Source organism: Microtus pennsylvanicus, chromosome 19, assembly GCF_037038515.1.
Source record: "Microtus pennsylvanicus isolate mMicPen1 chromosome 19, mMicPen1.hap1, whole genome shotgun sequence".
Lineage (NCBI taxonomy): Eukaryota > Metazoa > Chordata > Mammalia > Rodentia > Cricetidae > Microtus > Microtus pennsylvanicus.
Genome location: NC_134597.1, coordinates 26,076,511 through 26,104,180, shown reverse-complemented (window position 1 = coordinate 26,104,180; position 27,670 = coordinate 26,076,511). Strand labels below are relative to the sequence as shown.

The 27,670-nt window shown below is 48.1% G+C and overlaps 1 protein-coding gene across 2 annotated transcripts in view; it reads left to right on the top strand.

The window, feature by feature from the left end:
* Plxna4 (plexin A4) overlaps window positions 1-27,670 on the top strand; it is a 452,981-nt gene that overhangs the window by 77,467 nt on the left and 347,844 nt on the right. For both annotated transcript variants that reach the window (XM_075953914.1, XM_075953915.1), the window contains exon 3: window positions 9,527-9,709. In XM_075953914.1, coding sequence (XP_075810029.1) covers window positions 9,527-9,709 — 183 coding nt within the window. The remainder of the gene's footprint in view (window positions 1-9,526; window positions 9,710-27,670) is intronic.

Sequence of the window (27,670 nt, the reverse complement as noted above, 5' to 3'; positions counted from 1 at the left end):
CTCACTCGCTCGCTCGCTCACTCACTCACTCACTCACTCACTCACTCACTCCCACCTCTGGTTATACTGTCCACATGATGTGTTGCTGAGTCTTCGCCATCAGTATCTTCCTTGGAGAGATGTGGGCTCTGCCTAACTGAGGTTACATACAGCTTCTCAGTCCCATGATGTACTTGTTGGCTGGCCTGCCTTCCTTTCTCCGTGTACACTGGATGAATGCTCAGAGAATGCACTAGAAGGGGACACCTTTTGAGCCACAGTCTTGCTGCTCTTAATATTTCCGGTGTCCTTTTATTTTTGCAAGGCCAAAGGGAAAGATCACATAGCCACACGTTGGCAACTGCTCTTATTTCATTAACGGAGACAGAGAAGAAAGGAGCAACCAAGGTCACTCTCCTCATTCTGTCTGTCCGGTTAGATCCCTCTTCCTAGTGAGTCTGCCCTAATATGCTCTCCCCATACACACACTTGGGTCTGCGCGAGAGCAAAGAAAGCCAGTATCGCGTTCCACGCCATTACTGTGTCTCTCTGTCAGTGTTCCAAAATATAATGGGATCTGTTCTGCTGATTTATCCTGCATGCAGGCGACATTACCCAGACACACGGGCCCGAGGAGCAAGAGAGGAAGATACGCAGCAACATGAGTGGGGCTAATAAAATTTATTCCCACTAACAAGGGAATGACCTACCCCATAATTCAGCCTGGCGAGCAGGGCCACTGCTTCCCTGTACCCGCCAGGAAACACACAAACTTAATAATCGTGGCATTCCTCACTTCAATTATAGTTCGAGTGGTGGCTGTGGCTGCCTGCCTTAAACTCTGGGAGGGAGAGCAAGAGCTGGGGATGGATGGGCGGGCTGTGTGGGATTTATCTACCCTTGACAGGCAGCTGCTAGGGGCGTGTAGAGCTAAGGTCTGGAAGGGGAGGAAAGCTTCCAGAGTGGTATTGCTCCCAAGGCTGAGAAACTTCTCTGGGAGTCCCCAGGGGTCCAGCTGGGGCCACTGGGTTTGCTTCCAGCCTAGTTGCCACCTGCAGCGTCCTGATTCTCTTTCCAAGCTGGCCCATAGCTATGGCCTGTGCAAACCTCCATTGTGCCATGTCCTGGCTGCTTGTCAGAGGGAGGAACCTGGGGCCCTCAGCAGCTGGGCTAATGAGGAGGCCATGGGTCCAGCCCCCAGGATCCTGACTGAGCTCTCCAATAGCTCTGCTCAGCAACCCCTTGGAGGGTGCATGGCAAACACTTGCTGTTGGTTGTGGCCTGGCTTGCAGAAAGCAGGCTGGGATTAATGGTCCTCTCCTGGAAATACAGCAGAAATGACTGGCCTTCGTTCCCTGTCAGAAGGCTAGTTTGTTATCATGACTAGCAAAGGACTCTTTAGATATCTGTTGACATTGGGCCATAGTTGATCCCCAAATACACAGAGATTTCAAAATGAGTATACAAAGAAACACTGCCCTTGTTTATGACTCCCATTGCTCCATAGGTATGGGAGCTTTGGAAGCTGCCCCAACTCCCCACAAAGTTCCTTGGACACAATTGGCCTTCTTCTGTCCTGATATTTTGCCCCCTCCCCTCCTTTATGAGATGCCTGAAAGGAGGGCTCTTGGTTCTTGGGAACCTTGGCTACAATTTGCTGGGTTGTTTGTCCAGCCCTGAGACACTTTCTACTGAGCCCCTTCAATAACATATTTGTCTAACTAGGTTATTGTGGTTGTGGCTTGCTGGCTCCCCCTCCCCTCCTCTGTACACACTCATTTTCCCTACAGTCCCTTTGAAAAGGACACAATAAAGAATCACTCTGAGATAGTGCATTAGGAACTAAGTGGATGGCGGCGTTCCCCCACTCCCGTTTCTGCTCTCTATGTTCACAGCCTGGCTTCAGGGGCAAGTTTCACCTGTAACAGTGCCTCTCTGGCTTTCGTCTGAGAGTTCAAGGCAGTGGGAGTCTCAAGAGAGCTTACAGAGGGGGAGAAAGGGGAAGATATACAGATCAGGAAAGTCATCAAAGGACTGGAGGCGTGTGTGTGTGTGTGTGTATGTGTGTGTGTGTTATAAAAATGATCACTTCTTAACAAGGTGAAACCAAAGCCTACGATAGTCTCCTGGAGTTCTTTCTAGGCTCCCGAGAGTCCTCTCTGTTTACCCCTGTGGAGACAGAGTGGAGCATATACAGCCTCCTCTCTAGGGGCCCGTGCTCTCTGCGCTGCAGGCCCTGGTGCATTTATGAGCACCTGAGGGGTCAGCAGCCATATTTGAGATATGGTTCCTAATAAGTGGGTGATGATTATCAGCCTGTACTGCCGGGCTTCACAATCGAGTCTGTATTTAGACATGAGCTATTACAGCTTATCTGATCAATACCAGCCTTAAAAAGAAATCCCCCATGCTCTATTCATTGAGGCTGGCTATGGGCAGCTCCTGGTGTGTGTGTGTGTGTGTGTGTGTGTGTGTGTGTGTGTGTGTGTGTGTGTGTGTAGTTTTAATTAATGCAAGGAGATCTACGGCTTGTGAGGATGAGGAATTCCAAAGGTCTTCTGTCCTGAGATGCCTTGGCTCACACAAGTCTCCCCTTTTCCTCAGGTCTTGTATTTCTTTGCAAAGCTTCCACTCCCACTTCCTTTGGAACATATGGACACAGGAGAGGAATATTTGGAGTTTGATGATTGACCTGGGACCTACTCATGAGGGGAGGTTTGGTTATGTCCAGGCTCTGGAGGTGGCAGAGGGCAGAAGTCCCCTCCTTAAGCTGTGGCCTCTCTTTTCCCTGAGTCTGGAAGATGCCTATTCTAAGGCTGTTGCCTAGTAACATGCTGGACACCTGAGGTTTTGTTGTCGTTTGTTTATTTGTTTTCTCCTTCTAGACTGGGAATTTAGACTTCTGTTTTTTCCTGTAACTTCAGAGGCTACTAAGGCAGCCTTATCTATGTCTCGATTTTATTTCCTGTAAAATGGGTTGATCTGGCCTGGTGACCTTACTTTCTTCGCTGGAATAGTATAAAACAATGGTGGCATGCTGTGTTCTAAGCCAAGGAACATGACGCAGAGACCAAATCACCTCTGGACAGAGTTACTACCTGTTTCCACAGTAGCTGGTGGCCTCGCCCGCATTCTCTCCAGGGACGCCTGAAACAGGATCCCAGCAACTTGTCTAAATATAGCTTAGGTCTGTGTCTCCCCTGGAGAAGAACAATTTGGGGGACAGCAACTGAGACTTTTGCATCTTCATGTTCCTGGGACTTCCGTTAATACTTGGTCTTCTATAAATACCCAGAAGCAAATTGGCAGATGAGAATCTGTCGGCAGCATTGTTTTCCCAGAAGCCCCAGTTTCCCTATTGTGCAAAGTGAGGAGCTCCTCTAGACCAAGGAACACCAGCAGAGCCCCAGACAGCCCCACACGAGGCATTTGGGCTGTTTGCCTCCCTCATTTAATGGGCAGGGTGGTGTCTCAGGGCCAAAACATGCTGTAGACGTACTCAGAACTTCACCCGTGAGGCTGGGCAATACCCCCTGACCCAGGAAGGGAAGAAGGACTGGTTTGTTGCCAGGTATTTGGACTCTTCTGTTTGCTATCCTCAGAGAAGGTGAAGAAGAACCTGGTCTGGCCTTTCATTTTTCTTCCTGGGATCCAGAGCAGCCTGGCAGGTATGCCCATGGCCAGAGTGGTCGGCTGCATCCATCCGTCACACTGGCTCACCTGACCTGCATTTCTGGGCCAGTGTGGGCTATTTGTAAGCACTGGATGCCTGGGATGAGAGGGGTAGCCTGTGGCTATGGAAAAGACTATATCCCAGAGCTCAGCTAATTGGCCCACAGGGGTCTGGACCTGATGACCCCTGGCTCGTTAGCACTGCCTTTGGACTACTGAGGTCTGGCCTAGTTCTGACCTTTCCGTAATAAGGGTTCACTAGAGTTCTGGTAAAGGTAAGGCAACTGGGGGCCAGGGAGAGCATCTCTCTGTGGCAGGGAAGGGGCTGTGAGGAGTGGACCACGGGCCTGCCAGCTGGCACAGGGCATCATCAGGATCAGGTGCCAACCCACCTCCTGCCTTACCGTCTTCACGATGGACCGGCATGGCTGTCAGCATGATGGTTGAATCCTTAAGAGATGATCCCTGGACCTGGGGTTGGAAGGTGATTCTAAGGAACTGAAGGAGAACTCCCACAGTTTCCCAGCTCTGCTTCCAGGCCTTCTCTGGTCTGGGCTCCTCAAGTGGCTGCCTTGTGGTTCTGTCCCAGAGCCAGGGGACACTGCTGGAGGAAGGACGCTGGCAGCCTCTTCGATCCCCTGTGTGGAGATGATAGAGTTTTCAGAGTGCCAGTCTCTGCAGAGTGGGAGCAATTTCCCTGTAATTGGTAAAGTAACCGTAACTGCTCTGTCATTTGTGTGTAGCGACACATAATTGCACGGTAACCTTTGCTGCTGTGTGCGAGGGAAGCGCGGTAAGCTATTAGATTGTAATTTGGAGTGTCAGCTTTGGCTCCCCGTGCCACCTCACCATGGCTGCCGGGGCTTCGCAGGCCACTGGGTAGCTGTTGTGGGGCCTTTGGCTTTTAGGTCCAACTTGAATGGGGTGCTCCTATCTAATGAGCTCTGTTAGGGGATAAAAGCCAGGGTGTGGATGCCCATCCCCTCCTCCATGGGGATAAAGGTCACTCTGGCATCTCTGAAAACACAGAAACACTAAGGTGGTGAATATTTATTGTCTTGGCCGCACTCAGATTTTCTGATGAGTGGTTCTGGTTGGGATACAGGTTTTGCTGTTTTAAGGATGTTGTTCCATCTTCTGGATCAAGAAAGACCATTCCTTTGCTTCTTCATTTAGCGTCCTGAGTCCAGTTTCTACCCCATCCGTACAGACAACTCTAGTCCCTCCGTCTCCACAACACTCCTGAGGTAAAAACCGTGTATTTCCTCAGCACTACTGAGACTCACCAAAGTTGGCAGGTTTGTTCCTAGCTGGCACATTATAGAAGTCATAATAGAGTATACTGTGTGGTGGGTAGTGGTCCGAATGGACCAGATGATCCAATCATCACCACGGTGCTAGGAAATGTGTTCTGGTATTCCCATCCTTAGTTAAATGATTTGCCCGCGGTTACAAAGTTCAGGTGGGCACACTTAGCTCTAAATCATTAGCCACTGTGACACCAAAGCTCTTACTTGCTCATCTGTCTACCTGTTCACCATCCTGCTGTCCGTCCACCTCATGTTTCATAGCCTAGGATGCACTAAGCACTAAGATAGGAGTACAAAGATGCATCAGGCATAGTCCCTCTCCTCCTTCTCAGGGTCCCTGGGACACAGTGAGTCACCCATCTTAAGTTATAACCTACACATTGAAAAAAATTAAATAGAATTTATTATTAAAATCCTTGCAAATAAATACAAAGTGTAACACACCAAAATCAATGAGACCCAAATTTTATACAACTTAACAAACTTATATCTGTTTAGAATTGGCATTCAGAATGGAAGCTATAAAACTTACATTAAATTTCTCACTTTCAGTATCAAGTAGATTTTATGCACTTATCCAACATGAAAGATCCATGACAAGATTCAAACTAGAAAAACAACTTTATATTCTTTATCATAACTTGTCTCCTTCATGAGCATTCAGTCCTTTCTTATCTCCTAGTACTCAGTTTTTCTTGCTCTTGTTCCTTCTGCCATACATTTGTATATACACACACGCATATATATATATATATATATATATATATATATATATATATATACATACATACATACACATATTTGCCTAGATTCTATACTGTTAACTACTGGGAAAGCAAAGCTTTTATTTGATTATCCATTCCCCTATCCCCTATCTGTCTGTCCATCCTTCTATCCATCTACCTGTCTGTATACCATTTGTATGTCTTAACCTATTATGAACCTAAGCTAAGAGTTCAAAGATGCTTAAAAGCATGTTCCCTTGCCTCACTGTTAGAGTCCCTGGGATGAAGCCAGCCTAGCTGAATCAGTGAACTCAGGTTCAGGCAGGGACCCTGAGACTCTGTCTCTAAATATAAGGTGGAAAGCAATTGAGGACGATACCTGATATTGACCTGTGGCTTCCACATGCCATTTAGACCTATGTGTACATGCACATATGAACACACACACAAAATGGGGGTGCGTGAGGAAGATGGATCATGCTGGTAGCTGTACCATCCTCACGGGCACTTGTGGCGGGACTGGAGGGAGAGGCCAGGCCTGGGCCTGCAGGCACAGCTAGACTTCTGATTACAGCTAAATCTTGTCCTGGTTCCTGTGACTGGGGCTCTAATAATACTGTTAATGGGACCCTGGGGAAGACCCAGTCAGGGTCAGAGCAAATACCCTGTATCCTCATCACCCAGGAGCTCAGGAATGCATGGCATCCTCACCTGCCCAAGTCCTTCATCAATTAGCCTGGAGCACTGGCATCTGCATTCTATGGGCATCTGCAAGTCTTTGGGCAGAGAGAGTCTTCCAGATCCTTTCCCCAGACTGTAATTGCCCTGAGGCTGCAGTGCAGGAGCCTGCAAGGACCTCTGCTCCCCACAGCTATTGGTCTGTGAGGAACATGGTCCTCCATTGCAGGCTGGATTTCCACTAACAAATCCACAAAACTTCCCTCACTGAAGTGCTTCCAGGTCACAGGTAGCCTTTTTCATTGCCCCATCTGAGTATGCTGGCCCCACCTTGCTATTGACACCCCAGGGAGGTGGGCCTCAGAGGATAGCAGTAGCAAGTTACACCTCAGAGAAGCAGTTCAGCAGCTATGCAGCCTTGCCCTTTGATCTTTTCTCAGTATTTCACTGTGGGAAAAAAAAATCCCAACCCAAGGTGCTTTAGCTTTGGGGAAACTAAGAAAGGTGACTTCTCAGGATGGCTGGGGAACCTCAGCAACCCTGCTTGGTTATTCCTGGATCACACCCTCACCACCTGGGGTCTCATTCAGAGGGCAAAACTGAGCCTTGGGGAAGCCAGGGGTGGAGGGCGTCATTTTCCCATCATGTCATCCATGAGCCCTCAGTCTCCTTGGAGCTGAAGAGCAATACTAGGGCAGGACGTGTGGGTGATGAGTGTCATGGAGACAGAATCCTGCCTCCAGAGCAGAGCCCCCAGCTCAGACAGCCAGGCTGGGCTACCCTAGCATCCTCACTTGAGGCCCTTTGCTGTAGCCAGCTGCAGCCAAAGAGGCTCACAGCTAGTCCACTTTCTGCCTCTGGCAGCATGGCTGGCTTCGTGGTACCGTGGCTTGAATGTGTAGTTTGTTTTTCAAGGTGACAGTCGACTTGTTTGTGTTCCACTCAGCTAAGGGGAAACACTGTTTGGTACCCGTGGCCGTTCAAATGCTTTTCTAGGTAAAAGTGGAGAAGCCTACATTTCCCGCTGCCTCGGGCTAAGTAGGGGATGTGTAGATGATGGCAGTAGCGGACTGTGACACATGGGCTCCCTCGCTCCCTGCCTCAGTTTCCCCTTGTGTACAGTAGATCATCGTTCAGATTCAGCTACCTGGAAGAAGGATCAAAATGGGCAGAAAGCAAACTTTGCTGGTAGCAGGGATCTGTGAGGTACAACGTAGGCTGAGAAAATTCGGGCTGTGTTTCCTTTTGTGAACTGGAATTAGCAACATTCAAGGACTGTGAGACTTCTGGGCACCCCAGGGTGCCCTGGGAACCTGGCAGGATTGCCATAGTTGCGTCTAACCAGGAATAGGCATCATGTCCTCCTAACCTGGATCTTTCCCTCCCTCTTGTTTAGCCGTCTTTTATCTACCACCCGTCTCCTTTCTCCTCATGATAGGTAGAAAAATGCAGCTGAGACTAGATCTTGAAGCTTCATCATAAACTTCACTGCTGTGGTTTTTTTTTCTTGTTTTTGTTTTTAGAGGGGAAGGGGAGAGTTTTGTTTGTGTTGATCTCTTGAACCAGATACCTGTAGCAGAAACTGGAGGTATCCAAAGGCAGGGGGCAGACATGCGTTCTAGATGTGGAAGAAGGGGAGAGGTTCCAGAACTTGCAGGGCTCAGTATGCTGTCCTCCGTCCGTGATGCCTATTCCTGCTCCCCTTCAGGCAGGGAGTGGAAGAGCCCTAGATCCTGGAGAGCTGAGCTGGCCACTTTCACAGGGTTGTGTTGGCAAGAGTCTGCCTGCTGCTCCCCAGATGCCTCTTGCTCGGGCTGGATTTTAGCCTTTATAAAAGCGACACCTTGTATTTTATTTCACTCCATTCTCAGGAAGGTCCAAAGCTGTTTACAGGCCTGAGCCTGATCGGCTTTATGGTAGCCCATCAAAAGGCAGGGACTGTGTCTTCCAGCTTTATAGTACGGGAACTAGAGAGCACAGGACAACAGAGTAACTCTTTTGAGGTCATACGGTGACGTTCCATAATAAGTTCCCAGCACCATCAAGAAGCCCGGACCAACCAGAGCTGCTTGAGAGAAGTGTGAGAGCTCTCATCAGCCACTGGAGAGGTCTTTACCCTCCTGGGCATAACAGAACCCAGATGGGGGCCCCACTGTTGCATGGGGTCCCCTATATTGGAAGTAACTGTAAGTCTGGCATATAAAGGGTATATAGACTGAGTGGAAAGACTGAGAAACTGGCGCAGGGACCCCTTCCTCCTGATCCCTGGAGGTTATATTTTCTTGGAGTCTGGAGAAAAGCTGGGCCATTTGTATCGCAGGCTGTTGAAGAGCCTCCCGTTTAGAAAGTGCTCGGCAGTGTAGACTGGTTTGACAATGAGATGTTTGGGGAAGCCCAAGACCTTTCTTCTTAATGGCTTTTCTATAACTCGCATGACATCAGGCTGTTTCCCAGGCGATTATCCAGGGCTCCTTTGATGTGGGGACCTTGACTCACAGATCCTGTTCAGGGGAAGGTTGCTATAGGCCTGACAAGGCTACAGCTGCCCCTCTTCACTGTGCTCTAGGAGATGGGGACCCCGAGAGCAGCAGCCTGGGCAGATATACAAGCCTTGCTCCTTTGAACCCTTGCCCTTTGCCGATCACTTGGGTGTGTCTCTGTGCTCCTGTTGGCCACACTTTAAGTGTCCAGGCTTCCTTCTCTTCTCTCAAGCCCTCACTAGCACATCGTCTCCAAAGCCGGTGTTTAGACACAGTCATGGAGGTTGCTTCTCTCTTACACCAGAGTCCAGGGGTTGGTAGCCCATGCAGGGTGCTAGCCCCGAACTTTCCATGCGATGGTGGAGGTGGACAGTCAAGTGCACTAAACTAACACTTAGTACGGGTAGAGGAGATGCAGTGGTATGGGGTGAGAAGCACCTTCCAGGGTCTGCACTGCTGCTATTGGCTTGCAGCTGTATACCAGGGGAATCAGGACAAACCATCCAGCTCCTCTACTGCTGAATGTCTCATGCAAAAAGTAAATAAATAAATAAATGGAGATTTGGAACAAATAGTCTATTGCTATTGCTAAGGAGTCTTCTAGTTCCAGCGTTTTCCGCCTTCCCCCCCTTTCTCATGTCCCCCCATGCTCTTTTCTAATTTTCTCCCATTTAATTTTCAGCTCCTAACCATTGATGACAACTTCTGTGGCCTGGATATGAATGCCCCTCTGGGAGTGTCTGAAATGGTACGTGGAATCCCGGTCTTCACGGAGGACAGGGACCGCATGACTTCCGTCATCGCGTATGTCTACAAGAATCACTCTCTGGCCTTCGTGGGCACCAAAAGTGGCAAGCTAAAGAAGGTAGGAATGAGGTGCGGTCGTTTTGATTGTTGCGCAGACTGTCTGTCCCTGCTAGCGTCTCACTGTCGTGGGCCTGGAAGACAGATTTGAGGAGACACTCGTTGTTGAGGTTATAGAAGTCGCGTGTCCTTTCTCTGCCTTCATTTGTAGGTTGTCGTGGGAATTGAGCTGCATGAGTGGGTGGATTCACCCTTGCCGAAAGCTGGCGTGCACATGAGACTTGTTAGCCCAGCCTTGCTAGGTGGTTCCAAATGGTTTATTCTGTTCCGCTTGGCCTTGTGCCCTTAGGCAAGGGCTCTATTAAGTCTAGGTGGCTGGAGAAGGTGGACTGGGGGGGGAGGGCTGTGCCTGTTCCCCTTGTTCCAGCCCTTATGGGCTGGTGCCTCCATCTGGAATCCATTCAGGGAACAGATGGAGCAATGTGCAGACCTGCTTGAGAGTGGCTAATGGGGCTAAGAGCCAGCTTGCACGAGGAGGACGCCATGGCTACAGTGAAGACACAGAAGTGGCTTATGCATGGATGGAATCGTAGGGTCTGGGAACTTGACCTGTGACCCTTGTCTTGGCACAATGGGCAACCTTGGCCCTCTGGCAGCATTGGCTATACTTGCCCATTCAGAAATATTCTCAGCCATGGATCCCCAAGGGAGGTGGAAGTGGTCTGTTGTGAGCTATCTTTGATGGGTTAGGTCTTCTAACTCCGGAAATCAGAGGTCCTGCTTTCTGTTGGCTGGTTATTAGTTGCTCTTTAGTTTGTCTTATGTAGGTTTCCCTGGCATTTTCCAAACATTGTGAGATTCAGACTAAGTAAAATAATGATGACTGAACCTTGATCCCTCCTTTGATGTGTTCTTGGCATTAACTTTGAATGGTCATGAATACATATTCTATGCAAGTTTAGAAGGCTGTGTCTATTCTACTGTCTTACTACATAACACCATAGTCAATAAATACTCTTTCATGTGGAGCTAGTATTCAAGCAAAAGTTGTATATCTGGAATGTAGCAATGTGGAGGGCATATGAGACAGGATCAGGAGTGAGTGGTGGCTGTATAGATAATTATTGAATATCTGGGAAATACAACAGGGTCTACCGATAGAGTGCCATGATGCTTAGAAGAAAGCACACGTGGTACTGTGTGCCTAATCTCACACCTCGTTTCCATGTCCTGTCTTCACTGCCACAGCTGAAGGATAATCTACCCATTGCCTGTACATCCTCAAGAATTATATTTCCTGGGTCCCTGCCCGTTCTGTGTCATGCATTATGAAATCCCTTCTCACTGGCTCTCCATAAGGGTTCTGTTTTCACTATTATTCACTTGCTGGAAAGGTGAGTTCTAAATCCCAGAGTCATGCTATAGTTTGGGTCATCTGTGAAATGCTTGGCCATGCCAGAAGATGAAACCTTTCGGGGGTGGGGGATAGCACAATGCCCAGTGGTCATCAGGTCTTGCCCTTAAATGGAATGGCCTGATCCCATACCATCATTTCTCTCTGCCTGCCTCTCGCTCTCTCTTTTCCTCGTTTGCTTCCCAACTTCTGCTGTAAATTCTTCCCCATCGCATGCCGCTGCTGTCATGCTGTGTCAACTTACATTCTCCCAAAACAGTGAGGCCAAGTGAAATTAAACTGGAACCTTCTAATTGTGAACACTTTCTGTCTTTATAAGTCAATTGCCTTGTGTATTTTGTGATAGAGCTAAGTCACTGTCCAATACAATCACCATATACAATTCATGCCATGACGGGTCTGTTGGCTGGCTCCATCCGCTCCCACAGGGGGAATAAACACTACGGAGAGTAAATCCACAAGCACTTTGGGGTGCTTTCACTCCTTTCTCTGGTGAGCCCCATATTAGTACAATGAAGAAGCATCTTTCTTCACCCTAAAAGACTGTTACCCATGGAAGCTCAGACTAGCTGTCCAGACAGAATAGCCTCTGGATGAGGGGTAATTTTGTGTCATTTCTGGAGTTGTTTAGACTGTGTCGCCAGTGACAGGAATGTGGAGAGTTCTTTGCACATAACAGAATGGACAGTTATTGGTAAAAATATACTTTTTTTTTAGACTCGACTGCTCTGTAAATCTGAGATGATTTAGAACAGTGCAGAAACCTGTCCCCTGCCACTGATACTCAATATCACACCACTCCATGAGAGGGTGTAAGCACACCCCAGGAGCCTGTGTAAGCAAATGCATGGACACCATCCTTCTGGGGGAATGTAGAGGCACAGCCATGCATGGGTGACAGGCAACACCTAATGGGAAACTTGGGGGGCATTCTCAGCCACATGCAGACTGGCATTTCCCATCTTCCCCTTGGGTGGGTTTGTATAAGAACGGTCCAGCTTGAGCCACCCGAGATGTTATATTTAATTTTCAGAGCGGTGGTGTGGGGCTGGCGAGGCATAACTATTTGAAAGCTAGGGGTAGAGGTGTTGCATAGGGGGAATGAGCTGACCCTTCCCCTGGGCAGGGGCGGGGAGTGGGGGACGTACCACCCAGGCAGCCAAAGTTTCTGCTCCATGGGTTCAGAGTGGCAGCCACTTTAATAGCTTTGCTCAAGCCTGGTGACTGCTTCTGCAGACTCAGCACAGCCAGCCCAGGGGACAGTCTGGGCTGGAAAAGAAAAGCAGGACTGCCGTGTCTGTTGTTAGAAATAATAAAAAGTGAAAGTGGCCCATTTGTTTATTTTCCTAGACAATAGAATTTCCCACCGCCGGTAGCTCCAGGGCGCCACACCCCTTCCTGTGCAATAACTCCGATTTGCTTTTTCTCAGAGGTTATCAGACCTGCTGCCACCTTTCTGGGCAGAAGCCCAGCCATAGCTGGCTGGAGGCTGCCGCTGAACTTTGCAGCAAGTTTTGTGTGCCACCAAGCCCAGGGTGTGAGAATAATGAGAATCATACAGCAGCCGTAATTACAGAGCTGGCTCTTCTAGCCTGTAATAATCTCCTGAGTGTACAAGGGCCTTTCAGAGATCTTTGCCGCCTGACAAGGGACGTGAAGTGGGCAAGGTGGGCGGAAAGGGGCTCGGGTGGTTGCTGAGAGTAAGGGAAGTTGGCTGTGGGCTTTAGAGACCCAAGAGCTAGACTCCAACTATCCATAGGCTGCCCTCGAAATGACTGACTTTTCATTTTGTTTGAAAGGTATGGGTTCCAATTATTCGCAGCCTTGCCTTTGATGACCATAATTTCACTCCTCGAGTGCGCATCACATGAGGCAAGGGGAAAGGAGGTGAGGAAAGTGCCAATTTGGATGTCTTTTGTGTTCTCTGGTGTGTGTGTGTGTACGTGTGTGCGTGTATGTGTGTGCATTTGGAAGACTTTCCCTGTGGTGAACATAAAAGGCATGTTCTGTTAAGAAATCTGTCATATCAATTCCGAAATCATCAGGAGGTGCCCAGGAACTCCGAGGAACCCACAGCCTGTTAAAATTTCATCTGCAGGCAAAATCCACGAAGCAAACACCATCTTGACTTGCTTTAGGGTGTCTGTGTGAATGTTGGGGTATCTAGATTAAAAATCTGTTTGCTTAAATATCTCCGCCGCAGTCCTTTCTGACGCTCTCCCTTCACTAAGTGATCGTATTTCATAGCTGCTGATCAGCACTGAAAGGCTGCCTGACAACAGAGGGAGAGACTGACGTTCCTCGTGAGCCACAACATCACAAACTTCCGCTGGAGGTGTGATCGCTCCTTTCGTTCTGTGCTTGTGTTTTTTCCCAAGTGCTTTCTCTGCTGCCGTACACTGTTCCTAGCTAAGGGGCGGAGCGCTCACCAGTGTTGGTTAAACAGAGCGCTGGCTCTTTCTGCTCTGTGCCTGTATTCCTGTCGCTCCTGGCTGTGTTCAAATACCTGCAAGAAGCAACTTGACGGAGGCGAAGTTTCATCTGGCTCTTGGTTGGGGGATACAGCCCAGCCTGGATTGGGAGGCGCGGCAGCGGGGTGGGGCCTGTTCGTGGCAGCAGATGACTGCTTTCTCACATCTCTGTGGATCAGGATAGAGAGAAAAGGGAATGCCGAAGCTCAGCATTCTGGTTTTCCTTTGATTTCATCATCTTTTGTTTCCTGGACTTGTTCCTGGGCCTATTAGGGGGAAACCAGTCCCAAGTTGAGGTGGGTCATGGGGACTCACACTAGGTGTGATTCAGAGCACAGCTTCTCGGGATTGAATGCTGTGTGCATGTGTGTGTGTGTGTGTGTGTGTGTGTGTGTGTATGAAGAGAGAGAGAGAGAGAGAGAGAGAGAGAGAGAGAGAGAGAGAGAGAGAGAGAGAGAGAGCACTTGAGCCAGTAGGGTCTCAACCACACAGTTGTATCATATCTGAGGCTCCGGTTCTGCTTCACTACTCCCCAAATACATCTGGGAGTTCTTTTCAAATTCTAAACTCTGAAAATTTGAGTCTACTTTAATTAAAAATAAAACCAGGAGATTGGCAAAGTGTCCCAGAGGGTAATGATGCTTGCCATACAAGCTTTCTTCCCTGAGTTCAGTCCCCAGGAGCCTACGTGAAGTGGGGGAGAACTGACTCCACAGTCCACACATGCACCACGACATGTGCGTGTGGACACACACATACACACATGCACACGTGCACACACACACGACCCCCCAACTTTTAATAAATAAAATACAAAATGAACTCATACCATGTAGAAAGTGTCCGGATATCTAGCGCAGCCCAGTGTTGGGGCTCCATGTGTTGACCAGGAGCAGAGTAGACATCAGACCTTGCTGATTCAGGATTGGCGGTTGTGCTATGTACTTTTTCGTCTTGAGCTGCTGCTATTGCTAGTATGCCTGAGTTAGGAACGAACAGAAAAGAAAAGAGCGCGGGAGGATTGGTACTGAGCCATTTCCCCAGTGGGTGGGTGGGGGAGCCTCTGAGAAGCCTGCTGATTGTTGGCACTGTGCGTTTTACAGGTCTTAGTCTGGATTTTGCTACTATGAAACCTTAATGAGTTTTAACCTATGCTTTATACACAAGATGGGGAAACTGAGGTTGACGGTGCTGCAGCCAAGGACCCTCCTCTAACCAGGAACAGAGCCCATTCTGCCACTAGGCACTGAGCCTAGGCATCCCAAGCCTGGCTCTTCAGGATAATTTTGCTCTGTGTTGACCTGTCTGCTTCTGGGCATTCCTCTCACCTCATCTCAATCTCTGCCATGTTTTAAGCTTTCTCCTCATGTTGTACCCAGTAAGCAAGGAGAACGACCCACTTGGCGAATGCCCTCTTCAACGTATTTTGTGTTTGATATCATGAAGTCCTCAACCGTCCTTTTATCAATATTTCTCCATTGGTCTTATTTTCTTCCCTTCTCTCATTTTTCATGAATTTGCCCATGGGTCCATCTACTTCCTCTGAAGGGATCTCAAGTGGTCATTTAAACGTGACTGAAACAAGCATAGGGCATGTCCTTACTGTGGTCTCTTCTGTAGCTCCCTTCAAGGCAGTTTGACAGCCATGGTTGGATTTTGGTGCTTCTGGCTTCCTGCAGAAACACACACTGGGATCCCCAGAAAACAGTGCGGGGCACCTGTCATTCTTTTCCCCAGGAGACCAGTGTTAGAGTTCATGCGTGAAGGATGGTGGTAGAAATGAGTTTTGCCAATTCAGAAGTTACTGATACACATGTCACTTCTTTGAATTGTATGTATGTATACCCATTTATGTGGTAAGATCCTGATCACATATTAAAATGAAAAGACATCGAAATTGAAGAAAATGCCACTGAACCACCCCAAATCATAGCATGCATTCAGACAACTGATACCCAGATGTCAGGCACACTGGAGGAATTTATCCAGTGACACATGCAATTGAAGTAAAAGATTATGCTTTGCTAGAACATATCATTAGGAGGGAAACTAGGAGTCTGGCCATGTAACCAAGACAACAAAGATGGGAGAGGATGAGAGACGCGATGTACAGAGGAAGAAGGGAGAGGCAGAAGGCAAGAGACGCAGGCCCCAGCTGCCATTGCTCCGCTTACCTGCTGGGCTCTTCACTGCTAGACTCTCAATTGGAAGAGAATAGTACTTAGGGGCTCAGTACAGACAGGGACCACAGCAAGGATGGAAGGGATTCATCACCACAGGTTTCTGACTTCCTGGGCCACTTTGATGGAGAAGGCAATATCATCTGGATTGAGTCACAGCGGACCTGTTGACGTTTTCATTAGGGATCTGCTTAGGGTCTTCTTCTTCTTAGGACACATCTGAATGTGACTGCCAAGCTTGCTTCTCGGTGATGTCATAGTGGTTTTCCTAGGAGCTTTGATTTATTGTAAAAACATCCACAGTGAGTTTTTTTTTTAAGATTTACTTATTATGTACATAGTGTTCTACCTGCAGGCATACCTGCACACCAGAAGAGGGCACCAGATCTCATTATAGATGGTTGTGAGTCATTGTGTGGTTGCTGGAAATTGAACTCGGGGCCTCTGGAAGAGCAGTGAGTGTTCTTAACCTCCGAGCCATCTTTCCAGCCACCACAGTGACTTTTTACAGCACTATCTCCCACACTGATTTCACACCTTCTGTCCTAGTCCAGGAGACACAAGCATATTGCTCCCCTATAGCTGTGGAACAAACTCTCTCCAACCCCCAAGCCCAGGGTTTAGAACAATATTTGTTGCCATATAGTTTTTGGGGTTTAGGAACTCAGTGCAGCTTAGCTGAGTCCTTGGCTTATGACCACTGTCAAGCTGAGGTGTCATGCTGGGTAGGACTGCAGTCATCTTGTGACTCGAGGCCTGAATGGCAGAGGACTCACTTTTAGGGCTGCTCAGGTCCTCACTGGAGATGTCAGCTCTTCTATGTGGACCCATCCTTGAAGGCTGTCTACACACTAACAAATCAAATCATAGAGCTTAATTCTCCAGATTAATGGGAGAAAGGGAGGGAGGTGGAGAGGGAGGGAGGGAGGTGGAGAGGGAGGGAGGGAGAGAGAGAGAGAGAGAGAGAGAGAGAGAGAGAGAGAGAGAGAGAGAGAGAGAGAGAGAAACTTTCTTTCGAATCTGATTCAGAAATGACATTTTACCAACTTTGGCTATCGGAAGCCCACCATCTGGGTTCGCATTCAGGAGGAGGGGTTACTTTAGGCCACGACTACCAGGAGATGGTGGGGATTCCCAAGAGTCACTGCAGGGGCCATTTACCACACTAACACTGAAGTCCTGGCTACTGCGGGGACTGGAACCAATACTTTCAGTCTTCAAGTTAATTTTTTAGTCAACAGTAGTGTCCCAGACTCTGCTCCGTCTTCTGGATCCTGAACCTTTGATGGAACACACATAGAGAGTCAGGATGATGGCAGAGACCAAAGCAAGTGTACCACACTTTCCTCACGGTGGAAGGGGCAAGTTCAGGGATAGTCGCCTAGGGAGATAGTGGAGCTTTGTGAGGGATATGACCAAGGCCAATCTTCCAATCAAGGGCTCTGTTGGTCGTGAAGATCCCAGCCTCCTGACTAGGGCTTCTGGCTTCTTGTCAGGTGTGTGGCTGGCTGACAGGAAAGAGGGTATGGTGGGCACTCACTAGACTAAACATCATCCATTTACCTGTTTTCCCATGTATTTATTATATGATCCTTATCATTTCCTTTTGGGGGACATAGTATAGCCTCCTGCTCATGTGGAAAGGACTAGCTGATCCTCCTGTGGTTAGAATATTTAGTCTAAAGTTTGCCTCTTGTCTCATTTATAAGGAAAAGCCCTGGGCTTTGCCTCTGGCTGATTTCTTGGCTGTGGGCTGAGTCTCACTCCAGGACCCTAAGGGAAGTGGTCTTCCTGGCTTGTGTACCTGGTCCATGTGGCCATGTTTATCAGAACCTTGCACCTTCTCTCTGCCCTGCTTTGACTTGGACGCTTATAACGGGTTTTCTTGTCTCTAAGTGCTTGTCTCTTTAGTCTAACATACACAGGGTGGCAGATGCATCTCCCAGAAGCAGCCCATTCCTCTCATTCTCAATGTTAAGAACAATACATCCCACTTCATCACTGTCCCTGCCTAAAGCCCTGTACAATGGTCAGACCTGGTGAAGAAACATGTCCTGCTTAGCATTTTAGTGAATCTCGCTGCACCTACATGATTTCAGTTCCTAAGGGCCTTGACTAAAGTTCAGTACCGAGGAGGGGTGCCATCCTGAGAAATAACAGTTTCCTATACATGGGGACCATTCACATTCTACTGTCTCCTTCCCTCTAGCATGGCTTTCTATCCAGGAGCTATTGCACCCCCAGCTCAGACCCTCAGGAGGCTGGGGGAGGCTGAGCGAGTCTGGGGGAGGAGGAAGGAGACTGGGGGAGGAGGAGGGAGGCTAGGGGAAGCTGAGCAAGTCTGGGAGAGGAGGAAGGAGGCTGGGGGAAAAGGAGAGAGGCTGGAGAGCCATAGTTGTAAGAAAGCAGCAAGTTCTGCTTTTTGTCTTACCATTAACCTGTGGCCTGGGATGCACTCAAGTCTTGCTCAGTCTTTGCCTTGGTGTTCAAACTCCCACTTAGCATTCCTTGGGACACTGTGGCTCTTGCTTCTTTTGCCTGTGGCAGGTCACCCAGGGTCCCTGTCTCTCCCCCTTTGGAAGATGGCCATCTCTACTTAGCCATGTCAGCGGTGTGAGGGTCAGAGGTCTGACGCACTGTCCTGTTTCTGTGTGGTTCTGGTTTCCTGTGGCTGCTGGCCATGGTGAGCATCTCGCCACTTTTAGACAGCCGACCTTGCCTTTTCTAAATGCCCTGCTTGATCCCCAGCTTCTTGGGTACATTGCTCCACACCTTCCAGGCTCTCCTCACTTCCTCTCACCCCTGACATCTTCAGCACTGTCATTTTAACGTATGGAAGATCTACTCCCAGGCCTGATCTTCACCCATCTGTCAGGACTGCTGTGGGTTTAACAAGGTCGAAGGCAGCCATGACTCCACGAGGCCTCCACAGACTGTGTGACTGGAGGGGGCCTTGCGAGTCGGTGGTAAAGAGACTACATTTCAGAAATGCATTTGCAAATCCCTTTAAAATTTATTTATTTGTTTGTTTGTTTCTTATTTTGAGACAGGGTCTTGTGAAGGCCAGTCAGGCCTCAGACTTACTATATAGGTAAGGATGACCTTGGACTTCTGGTCCTTCTGCCTTTACCTCCAAAGTGCTGGGATTACAGACCTGCATCGTCGTGACTGGTTTTATGCAGTGCTGGGAATGGAACCTAGAGCTTTGTGTACGCTAGGCAAGTATCCTACCTACTACGTCACACACCCAGGCCTCCACAGTTATTTCTATAAATGTTTTTAAAGCCAAATGTACATGTCTTATGTCTGCAGGGGCTCTGAAGGAGCAACATAATCTCTACATCCCACGCTCACTGTCCGTTGTGGGAGGCATGGCCTCCACTACTCATGAGGAAGTCTGAGGCTTGTTAAGTAAAGAGAGGGAGACCACGCTTCCCATATCCTCTGTTCCTGAAGCAGCAGGGTGGGGGCTCAGGTCTGTGTTGTTGGACTGCTGAGTGCATTCGGTACCCTTAGGATAAGTTGGCAAAGAGCTGATCTATTAGAGGGTCACACTGTTGGTAGATTTCTGCTTCTCCACCCATAGCTCCTTCCCCACCAATATCGTTGGGAGGGGCTAGGGCTGAGGCACTTGGTCACAGTGGAGTGTGTCTCAGAATAGCTGGGCATTAGAAGACAGTAGAGTACCAAAGCCACCTTGCCACTTGCTCTCAGTGTTGTGTGTAGAACGAAAGCCCGATCCTGGTACTTCTGGTCATCCTCATGGGACACTCAGATGTAAGCTGTTGAGTTCCTGGCAGCATGACACCTGAATTGTTGTGGGCATCTTATCTATACTGTGGGTTAGTGCGTGCACACATGCATATGTGTATGTGTGTGTGTGTGTGTGTGTGTGTGTGTGTGTGTGTGTGTGCAAGTACTTATGCTCCTGTAAGTGTGCATTGTCAAAAGTGATGATGCTAAAAGATCTGTAGGACAATAACTTAACTTTATACTGGTCTTTTTATAGCAGCATTTTTATTGATTCTTTGAACAGTTTTTACTATGTATTTTGAACATATTCACCCCCCTTCTGTAACTTCTCCCAGGACTTCCATCCCATCCCTTCCACACAACTTTGAGATTTCTTCTTTGCTTAGTCTTTCTAATAAGTTATCAAAATTTTCTCCTGCGATAATTAAATTCTACCTTTCCCGTAGAGCATTGAATGTACCTGATTTCTTATGAGGAAAAAAAAAAGATTCCCCTACTAAAGGTGTTCTTCTTGATGGACAAGGAGGCTTGAAAGAAGTTGCATGTGACCACAATCCTATTTCAGTGCATCAAGTTAGCGTATATAGATGCATCTATTTACATAACATTCTTTCTGATGCTGGAGGTTGAACCAAGAGCCCTGCACACAGCGAGGCAAACTCGCTACCACTAAGCTCTCTCCCCATCCCGGAATATCTTATTTAGTGTTTATGATCAAATTTGTTCTGGGCCTTTTTCCGGTCATGCCCGATTAGCAAGAGGAAAAGATGCTTATAAGCCTGACTCAGATGAGTCTTGCTTAGGTCCAGTGAGGCTTAATTGAGCAGGATGGGCTAAACCCTGTGTGGACCTGACCTTGCATATAAATGGCCCTCGGCGCCCAGCTGGCTGGAGCAAGTGTGACTTCTGGGACACTAGACCCCACCTGGTATGCACAGGGCTACAGGGTATGAGATGCTGGTTGGACTGGCATTGCTTCTCTGCTTCAGCGAGGCTCTGGGCTTCTACACCTGCTGAAGTTGATGGGCTTTTGCATGGGCGAATGTAGCTTTATTGAAGAAAGCCAGTGAGCACTTTTTAAAAATGAACAATCCATTTCTGGAATTAATGGCCTTGTGATGAATCCATGTTACCAATTTGAATTTGTATTTAGTCACATCTTGATTACCCAGAAATTACAGGAAATAAGCTTCAACATTCGTAGTGGAGCTTTCTTTTCTAAAAGGAATGTGTTATCCAGCAAAATGAAATAAATTAAAAAGGGCGTGCTTACATTCTTCAAATGGAAAACACGGCTCATTGATATAGCCGCTCTTTCTTTCTTGATGCATATAAACACTTCCTCTCATGAGAACACAGGATCACCAGATTGCTTAAGGACACATAAGTCCATGCAGGTTGAAAAAATATATTTGGAGATTGACTGTAAGTAGTTACTGTTTTGCAGTATCTGCCTGTGCAGGTTTGTAAGGGTGTATCAGCTAGCTTAGGCTAAGTTAGGATGAGGTAAGAAATGATTCCCAAATTTACGCAACTTGCGGCAACAAAGGTTATTCCCAGCTCCTGTTCGTAGGCACCTAAGGCTGGCAGAAGGTTTGCTCCACTTTGTTGGGGGACAGAAACTAAGGTCCTGTGTGGGATATGCCAATCTCATGACAGAGAGAGAAGTGGCTGCATGTCCTCTAGTTTGCTGCCCAGGCCAGATTGAGAATGAAGACTAACACCACCAGAGGAAGGGGCTTGCCGTGTATGTGGGGTAGGCTGAGGTGAGGACAGAGAAGAGTATTTGTCAGTACAGCTTGCTGCAAGTCTTCCTGGCATGAACAGCAGCCTTCGGGCTGGGAATAGCACATTGCTCTAGGATGTGCTAGGTGTTTCTGGAGTTAAAGAACTCATAGCTCAAACTGGAAAAAATTTTTCTAAAGGGGAGGGTATGGCCATGGTGTGCCATCAACTCCAGATACTGCACTGCAGATATTTTTATTAAACTGATTTCTCAAAGCTTGTTGTTAATTTACTTTTTTTTTGCCTCCCGAAACGGTACTGAAATTGTTCATTTTCTTCCATTAGTCAGGCTCTGGATGTTTGTATCTCCCCAAATTTAGTTTTCTTTGAGATTGAGGGTGTGTTCTGACTAAAATGCAATGATTAGATTGTGTTCAGCAGATGTCTTTTGGGTAACTAAATTATCCAAATTTATTGAATCATTTCTTTTACCTACAATTAAATAGAACCACCCAAATTAATTTTTCCTAAGTAATGTAACTTGCAAAGATCCTCTCACTTTCCCTCTGAACTGCCTCAGTTGATCATGATTTTCCAGAAATCCACTCTGGATGTCACTAGGACATTTCCCGTTTGCTGCCTTTCTGGGGATGGGAACCTAAAGCTAGCTGTCAGTCAGAACCTAGAACATGGTTCTAACGGTGTTGGAACCTGAAGCGGAGGGAGCCAGCGTGCAGATTGAGAAAAGTGGACTTTTACCTCTTAAGAAATTTTTGGCCGAAGTGTATTTATCTAACTTGCACAGCATCGATGATGCCCGAGGAAGCACTGGAACAACGTTCACTGGAACACAAGATAAGCATGCTCGCCACTGAGCCAGTAACAGCACTGCAAGGGCCCTGGCGAAGCCCACACTTGTGCTAGGAGGTGCGCTCTGGTTCTTTCTGAGCTCTTCACGTTTTCGGGTCAACACGCACGTGCTGGTACATGCTTTCTTATGCATCACGATATGTCTTTGCATGTGGTTTCTTCGGCATCACGGCATCTCCTCCCCCTCCTCCCCTGCCCTGGAGGACTCATCCTCAGAAGTGTGCACATGGACGTACTTGACTGATACAGCCACAGTCACCTGGTGTAGCCATGTGGCCCACAAATGCTCAGGACCATGTACAGCCTTCTCTCTGCAGCCGAAGCCTGGGGCTAATGCCCCTGGGCTCTAGCCCTCTTGGTTACAGCCACTACTTCCCTTCTACACTCCCCGGGAAATTAGCAGCCCACCCTCTAATCCGTTTACCTCTGACTCGAGCCCACTTTGGCCTAGAGATGATGACAGAGTACAGCCATTTAGCTGCCGAATGCTCTGACAATAGCCCAGATGGACAGCATCTCTGACATCGGAGTGGTTTCTCCTTCCTCCTGGTTGGGGGAGGGGGGTAATGGGTCTCCCACTTGGTTTTTTCAAGTGTTTCCTGCATCTGCCTTTAATTTTCGTGCCTTTTGCTTGCTGACCTCGCTTCCCAGCAGCCGGTCTGAGTGTGATTCCCATAATTAGCTTAGTGATAATTTAATCTCTCTGCTTTAAATTTGATTGTTTTTGAGGGACTTGGGTCTGGGGGTGGGGGAAGGAGACCTTTTCTTTTGAATGAACTCTTTCTCTGTCTAGAGGCAGAGGTGAAAGGAAGTAGTTGGGTGGGTGGGGGTGGGATGGGGAACACGGTGACAGATGCTGGTGGTTCATGGGCAGATTCTGGACAGGAAGCTGGAATGGAGTTCATTTCTCTTTTTCTGTTGCTTGCTCTCTTTAGGGGTTTCCCTTTCTTTGTTCTCATTTCCCCACCTAAAAGTTCAAGGGCATGTAGGTACACTCACACAGCACATATGGAGCTGTTAGCTGCTCAAAAGAGCAATTTAAGAACAGGAAAACACAGGCTGGGGCAGAAGCATGAGGGAAGCCCTGGGTTTGCCTCTCAGCACAGCATAAACTTGGAGCAGCGGCACACACCTAGAGTTCCAGCACTTGGGAGATGGAAGCAGGAGGAGCAAGAGTCTAGTCTCATCTTGGCTATATGAAGCCCTCTTTTTTTTTTTAAAAAAAAAAAAAAAGCTCAAAATAGGAAAGCAATGCATTCCTTAGGTGGTCATGGCATTTGTTCCACAGGGAAGAGAAAGAAGAGTGGGTGTCAGTGAGTGCCACCCCACTGCCTCCTGATTCTAAGACACTCCAGCTGTGTTCCTACTTATGCGGCTGCTTGGGTCTGAATCTGCAGCTAGCCACGCCTCTGAAGTGTTTATAGGCAAACCTGGGTATTGTGGAAACTGCGTGGCAGCTGGGAAATCTCAGCTTTGTTTGTGGCTGCACTTCTGGTTTGAGACAAGTTGGTCACGCCGATGTGCCAACCTTTTTCCTCTTGTGTGATAAAGCTGTAGAATGTTGCTTATTTAGTCGATGGGTGCACGTGTGTGGGTACATGTGTGTGTGTGTGTGTGTGTGTGTGTAAGGTAAATATATGTGGGCACACATGTGTAACAAGGCCTGTGGAGGATGTCAGGTGTCTTGCTCTCCACTTTATTCCTTTGAGACAGGATCTTTTATCGATCCTGTTGGGGTTTGTTTGTTTTTTTGACTAGGCTAACTTGCACGGAAGATTGTACTGGATGTACTGGGACTACCCATGTTCATAGTCACCATTCCCAGCTTTTGCATGGGTGCTAGGAACCTGAACTCAGGGCCTCATGCTTGTACACCGTGTACTCTTACCTACCCACCAGGCCCTGGAGAGGGTTTTTGGTTTTAATTATTTGTTTGTTTTGTTTTTGATACAGAAGGGGAAAAAAACGGTAATAAAGAGGATGGTGATGATCCCTATGCCTTTGTTTGGTATACTTCTAAGGACGGACTTCAACCTCCATGGATATAAACAGCCATGTGAACTCAGGCAAGGTAGGACAGCAGAGTGTAGGAAAGTCCCCAGAGATCAGCATCTCCAGGGTATTATCAAGTCCTCCAAGTAGATGCCTTAACCAGCCTCGTGGGATTGGGGTTGCAGGGTGGGGGGGGCAATGATATGTTGTGTGTATCCTAAGGAAGAAGAGGTGATGTGGCTCAGCTGAGCAGCCCTGGATCCCTAGATGAGCCCCTGGGAGGGAGGCATTGAACCTGGAGCCAATGGCCTGGGGGACCAGCAGGTTATGAGTAGCTGAGACACCAGGCTCTTCCCTCTACATCCTGCTGCCTGGATACAAGGACCTACATTGATGAGCTAACATTTAGTTAAGAGAACAGAAAAAAAAATCTCATTTTGACTTTTTAGAATGAATGTAGCATAATCAAACTAATTTAATCCCCCCCCCCCCAAAGCCTCAGGATCCTAGGCTCTGTGATCTTGGCCTAGTACTGTGGTTCTGACCCCTTCCCCTGTTCTTCATGACCATGCCTGACACTGTGGGCCCTTCCACTGGCTGAAACATCTGCCCCAATGTTGTCTTGCTCTGGATCTTGCCACTCTTCTTTGCGACTTTGTCTGAAGTCTTCACTTGAAAAAGATGTCATCCACCCTGTTCTCATGATCAAGGAACTTCCCTCCCCTTTGTAACAACAATGCTTACACCACCCTTGGCAGAAATGAGTATAGCTTGATGGTCACCCCAAGTTCTCGGTCTCCTTTGATTTCTCTGATAGTCCCTCAGTTATGTCTAACCATGAAACACGCTAAGAAATCTTGGGCATTTCCCACGATGGAATTGAGCAGACAGGAGGCCTTTGTTCTTGAGAACTGATTTCCTCTAATGTGACCGAGACTGACACGGGTTGGCCCTGGTGTGTTTAGATGCAAGCCTGGCCCTTCTTATATGACAATATTTATTCCCCATCACTGTCATCACCTTAAATAGCATAATATGGATTGCACTTGTGGGTGGAACCTACTTCCTGGAAGTAGCTGTCTATTTTCACATTTAGAGGTCTGTTTCCTTCTTTTGTGTAAGGGCCATGTCCATTCTCCTGAGTTACTTCCATGCCATCTTCAATCAGAAAGGTTTGTGGGATGCTGTCCCTTGGTTACAGAGGTAAGGGACAAGAAACCTCATCCTGGCTAAGGAACCTCCCTGGCACTGCCTCAATGGCTGCTTTCGGGCAACGTTGCAACCCTTGGGATTTCTTCCAGGATTGTCAGGGCAAAAGTCTAACCACAAAACACACTAAGAAACCTTGGGCGAACTGATCAGCAAGTCACCAGTAGGGCAAGCCAGAAACCCACAGAGCCACGAAAAGGGAGGCTTCTGCTGGTGGAGGAACTGGGGTCTGCATTTGTGATGAATTTCCATCGAAGGACAAAGGACAGCCCCTTTGTTGAGCTTTGGTCTTGTTGGCAGAAGACAGAGCAATAAACTTCAGCCCCTTCTGCCTTGTGCCCACTGTTGGATCTATAAATACGCCACCACATAGTGTCCTGATGGGGTCGGGAGGAGCATGCTGGGACATCGGCCCTGACTCTGCAGTGGGAACGCTTGGCCTTGCTTGCTGTTCATTTGGATCTCAGTGCTGATACCTGTGATCTTGAGTCTTCAGCACTGTGTGCCCAGGTCTGGGAGAGCCCAGAAAGAGCAGGGTATCCATATCTCAGGTCCCTTAGCCTGCCCCCTGCTGGCCACACTCTGGCCAATGTTCCTCAAGGGCTTAGTGTTCCTCTACAGGGAACTTTGGGCCTGCCACCTATGTTGTAGGGGCCAGAACTGTCTGTCACTTCTCAGATTGTCCAAGTGATGCTTCCCTGAGCACTCCGAGGCCCCGAGGCTGCTCCGCAGGATGAGATCATTGGTACTAAATTTATCTCTGCTGACAGCCCGGAACTGGGTTCCAGGGCCCCAGGCTGGCTTGGGAGGTAGTCATGTAGAAGGGGGATGGGTGACGTTCCAGAACGATCTGCCCTACCTTTTGCCGTGGTCAGTGTTGGAGTTTTCTTTCTTCCTTAGAAAATTCCCCGCCCTGTCCTGTTTTTCCCCCAGGGTTCTCTGTATCAGAAGTGTGATTTTCTGCCCACAGCAGATCTTGACAACTTAAAGGGTCCGTCTGAAAGTCACGCGAGATGACACAGAGAAATTGGAAAGATCCTGATGTAGGAAGAATGGGCAGGTGTGAGGGACCCATTAGAGATGGCTAATTCATGTTTGGATCAAGCAGCCAGGATAAACCTCGGAACAAATAAGCAAGAGTCAGGGAGGACAATATTTCTGAGCAAAGCACGGTCTGGATTTGCACTTAGGAAAAGCTTTCTGTAGTCCAAGAAAAACAAATAAACATATGCGGGAGGGGGGATCGTTAAAAGCAAGAATGAGGGAAGCGAAGGGAATCTGATGGGAAAGAACCACCAGGATGATCCCAGACCTCTTGGGCTTCTGGGAGATAATGGAGGGGTTTAAAGCTGGCTTTCTGGGGTTTTTCTGCTGCGTGCAGGTGCTGAGTAGCTCATGGCCCACAGAAATGCCTTGGTGCTTGTTTGATCTGACAGTGCTGGAAAGGCTTCAGGTATGTAGGTTCTGCTTGGTGCTTCCATATGGCGCAGTATATTTAAGAATCTGAATCAAACAAGTACACAATTAACAGGGTAGAGAGTGCCGGCCAAGGTGAGCCAACACACACACACACAAACACACAAACACACACACACACACACACACACAAACACACACACAAATACGCACACACAAACACATGCACGCACACACACACACACACTTCTCACTTTGTTTATCTTCATGTAGTCACTTGGTGCCTAATACAGGAAGGGTGGTGAGGTGGGTGAAGTTGGGACCGAGGGTGAGAGTTCCGCTCCTCCTCGGCCCCCACCAAGGCACTTACGGACTATCATTCTGACAAATCATTTGGATCTCCAAGGAAGGGTCCCAGGAATGGTAATAAGAACTGGTGGATCCTCTAGTAAACCAGTCCCGTGAGCGTGAGGGGAAGATAGGACTATGTTCTGTGGCAGGGGCTGGGGAATGTCTCCCAGCTCATCCCCAGGAGTTCCCAGAGAGACAGAAGAGCTTTTGTGCAGGGAAAACTCAACACGGCTTTAGGGATTCCAAAGACAAGGGGAGGGTGGGACCTACGTTGCTATGGACCAGCAGTGTGTTACTGTCCTAATGCTGTTAAGACATATAGCCAGTTCTTATTGAGTTAAAGCAAATGTTACTATCTTACTGCTAGAGATCAGAACGCTACACAGGTGTCATTGGGCTAAAACCAAGGTGCTAACACAGCTTCATTTCTTTCTGGAAGTGCTTGAGGACAATCTATTTCCTAGCCTTTGCCAGCTGTTAGAAGCCCTCACATTCCTTGGCCAGATTCTTCTTGCTCTATTCCTAGAGCCAGAAGCGTTGCGTCTCTCCAACTGTCTTCACTGCCATAGTTCCCTGTGACTACAGCCAGGAAAAGGTCTGTGCTTGTAAGTCCTGGTGTGATCTAAGCACGTCCACTTGTA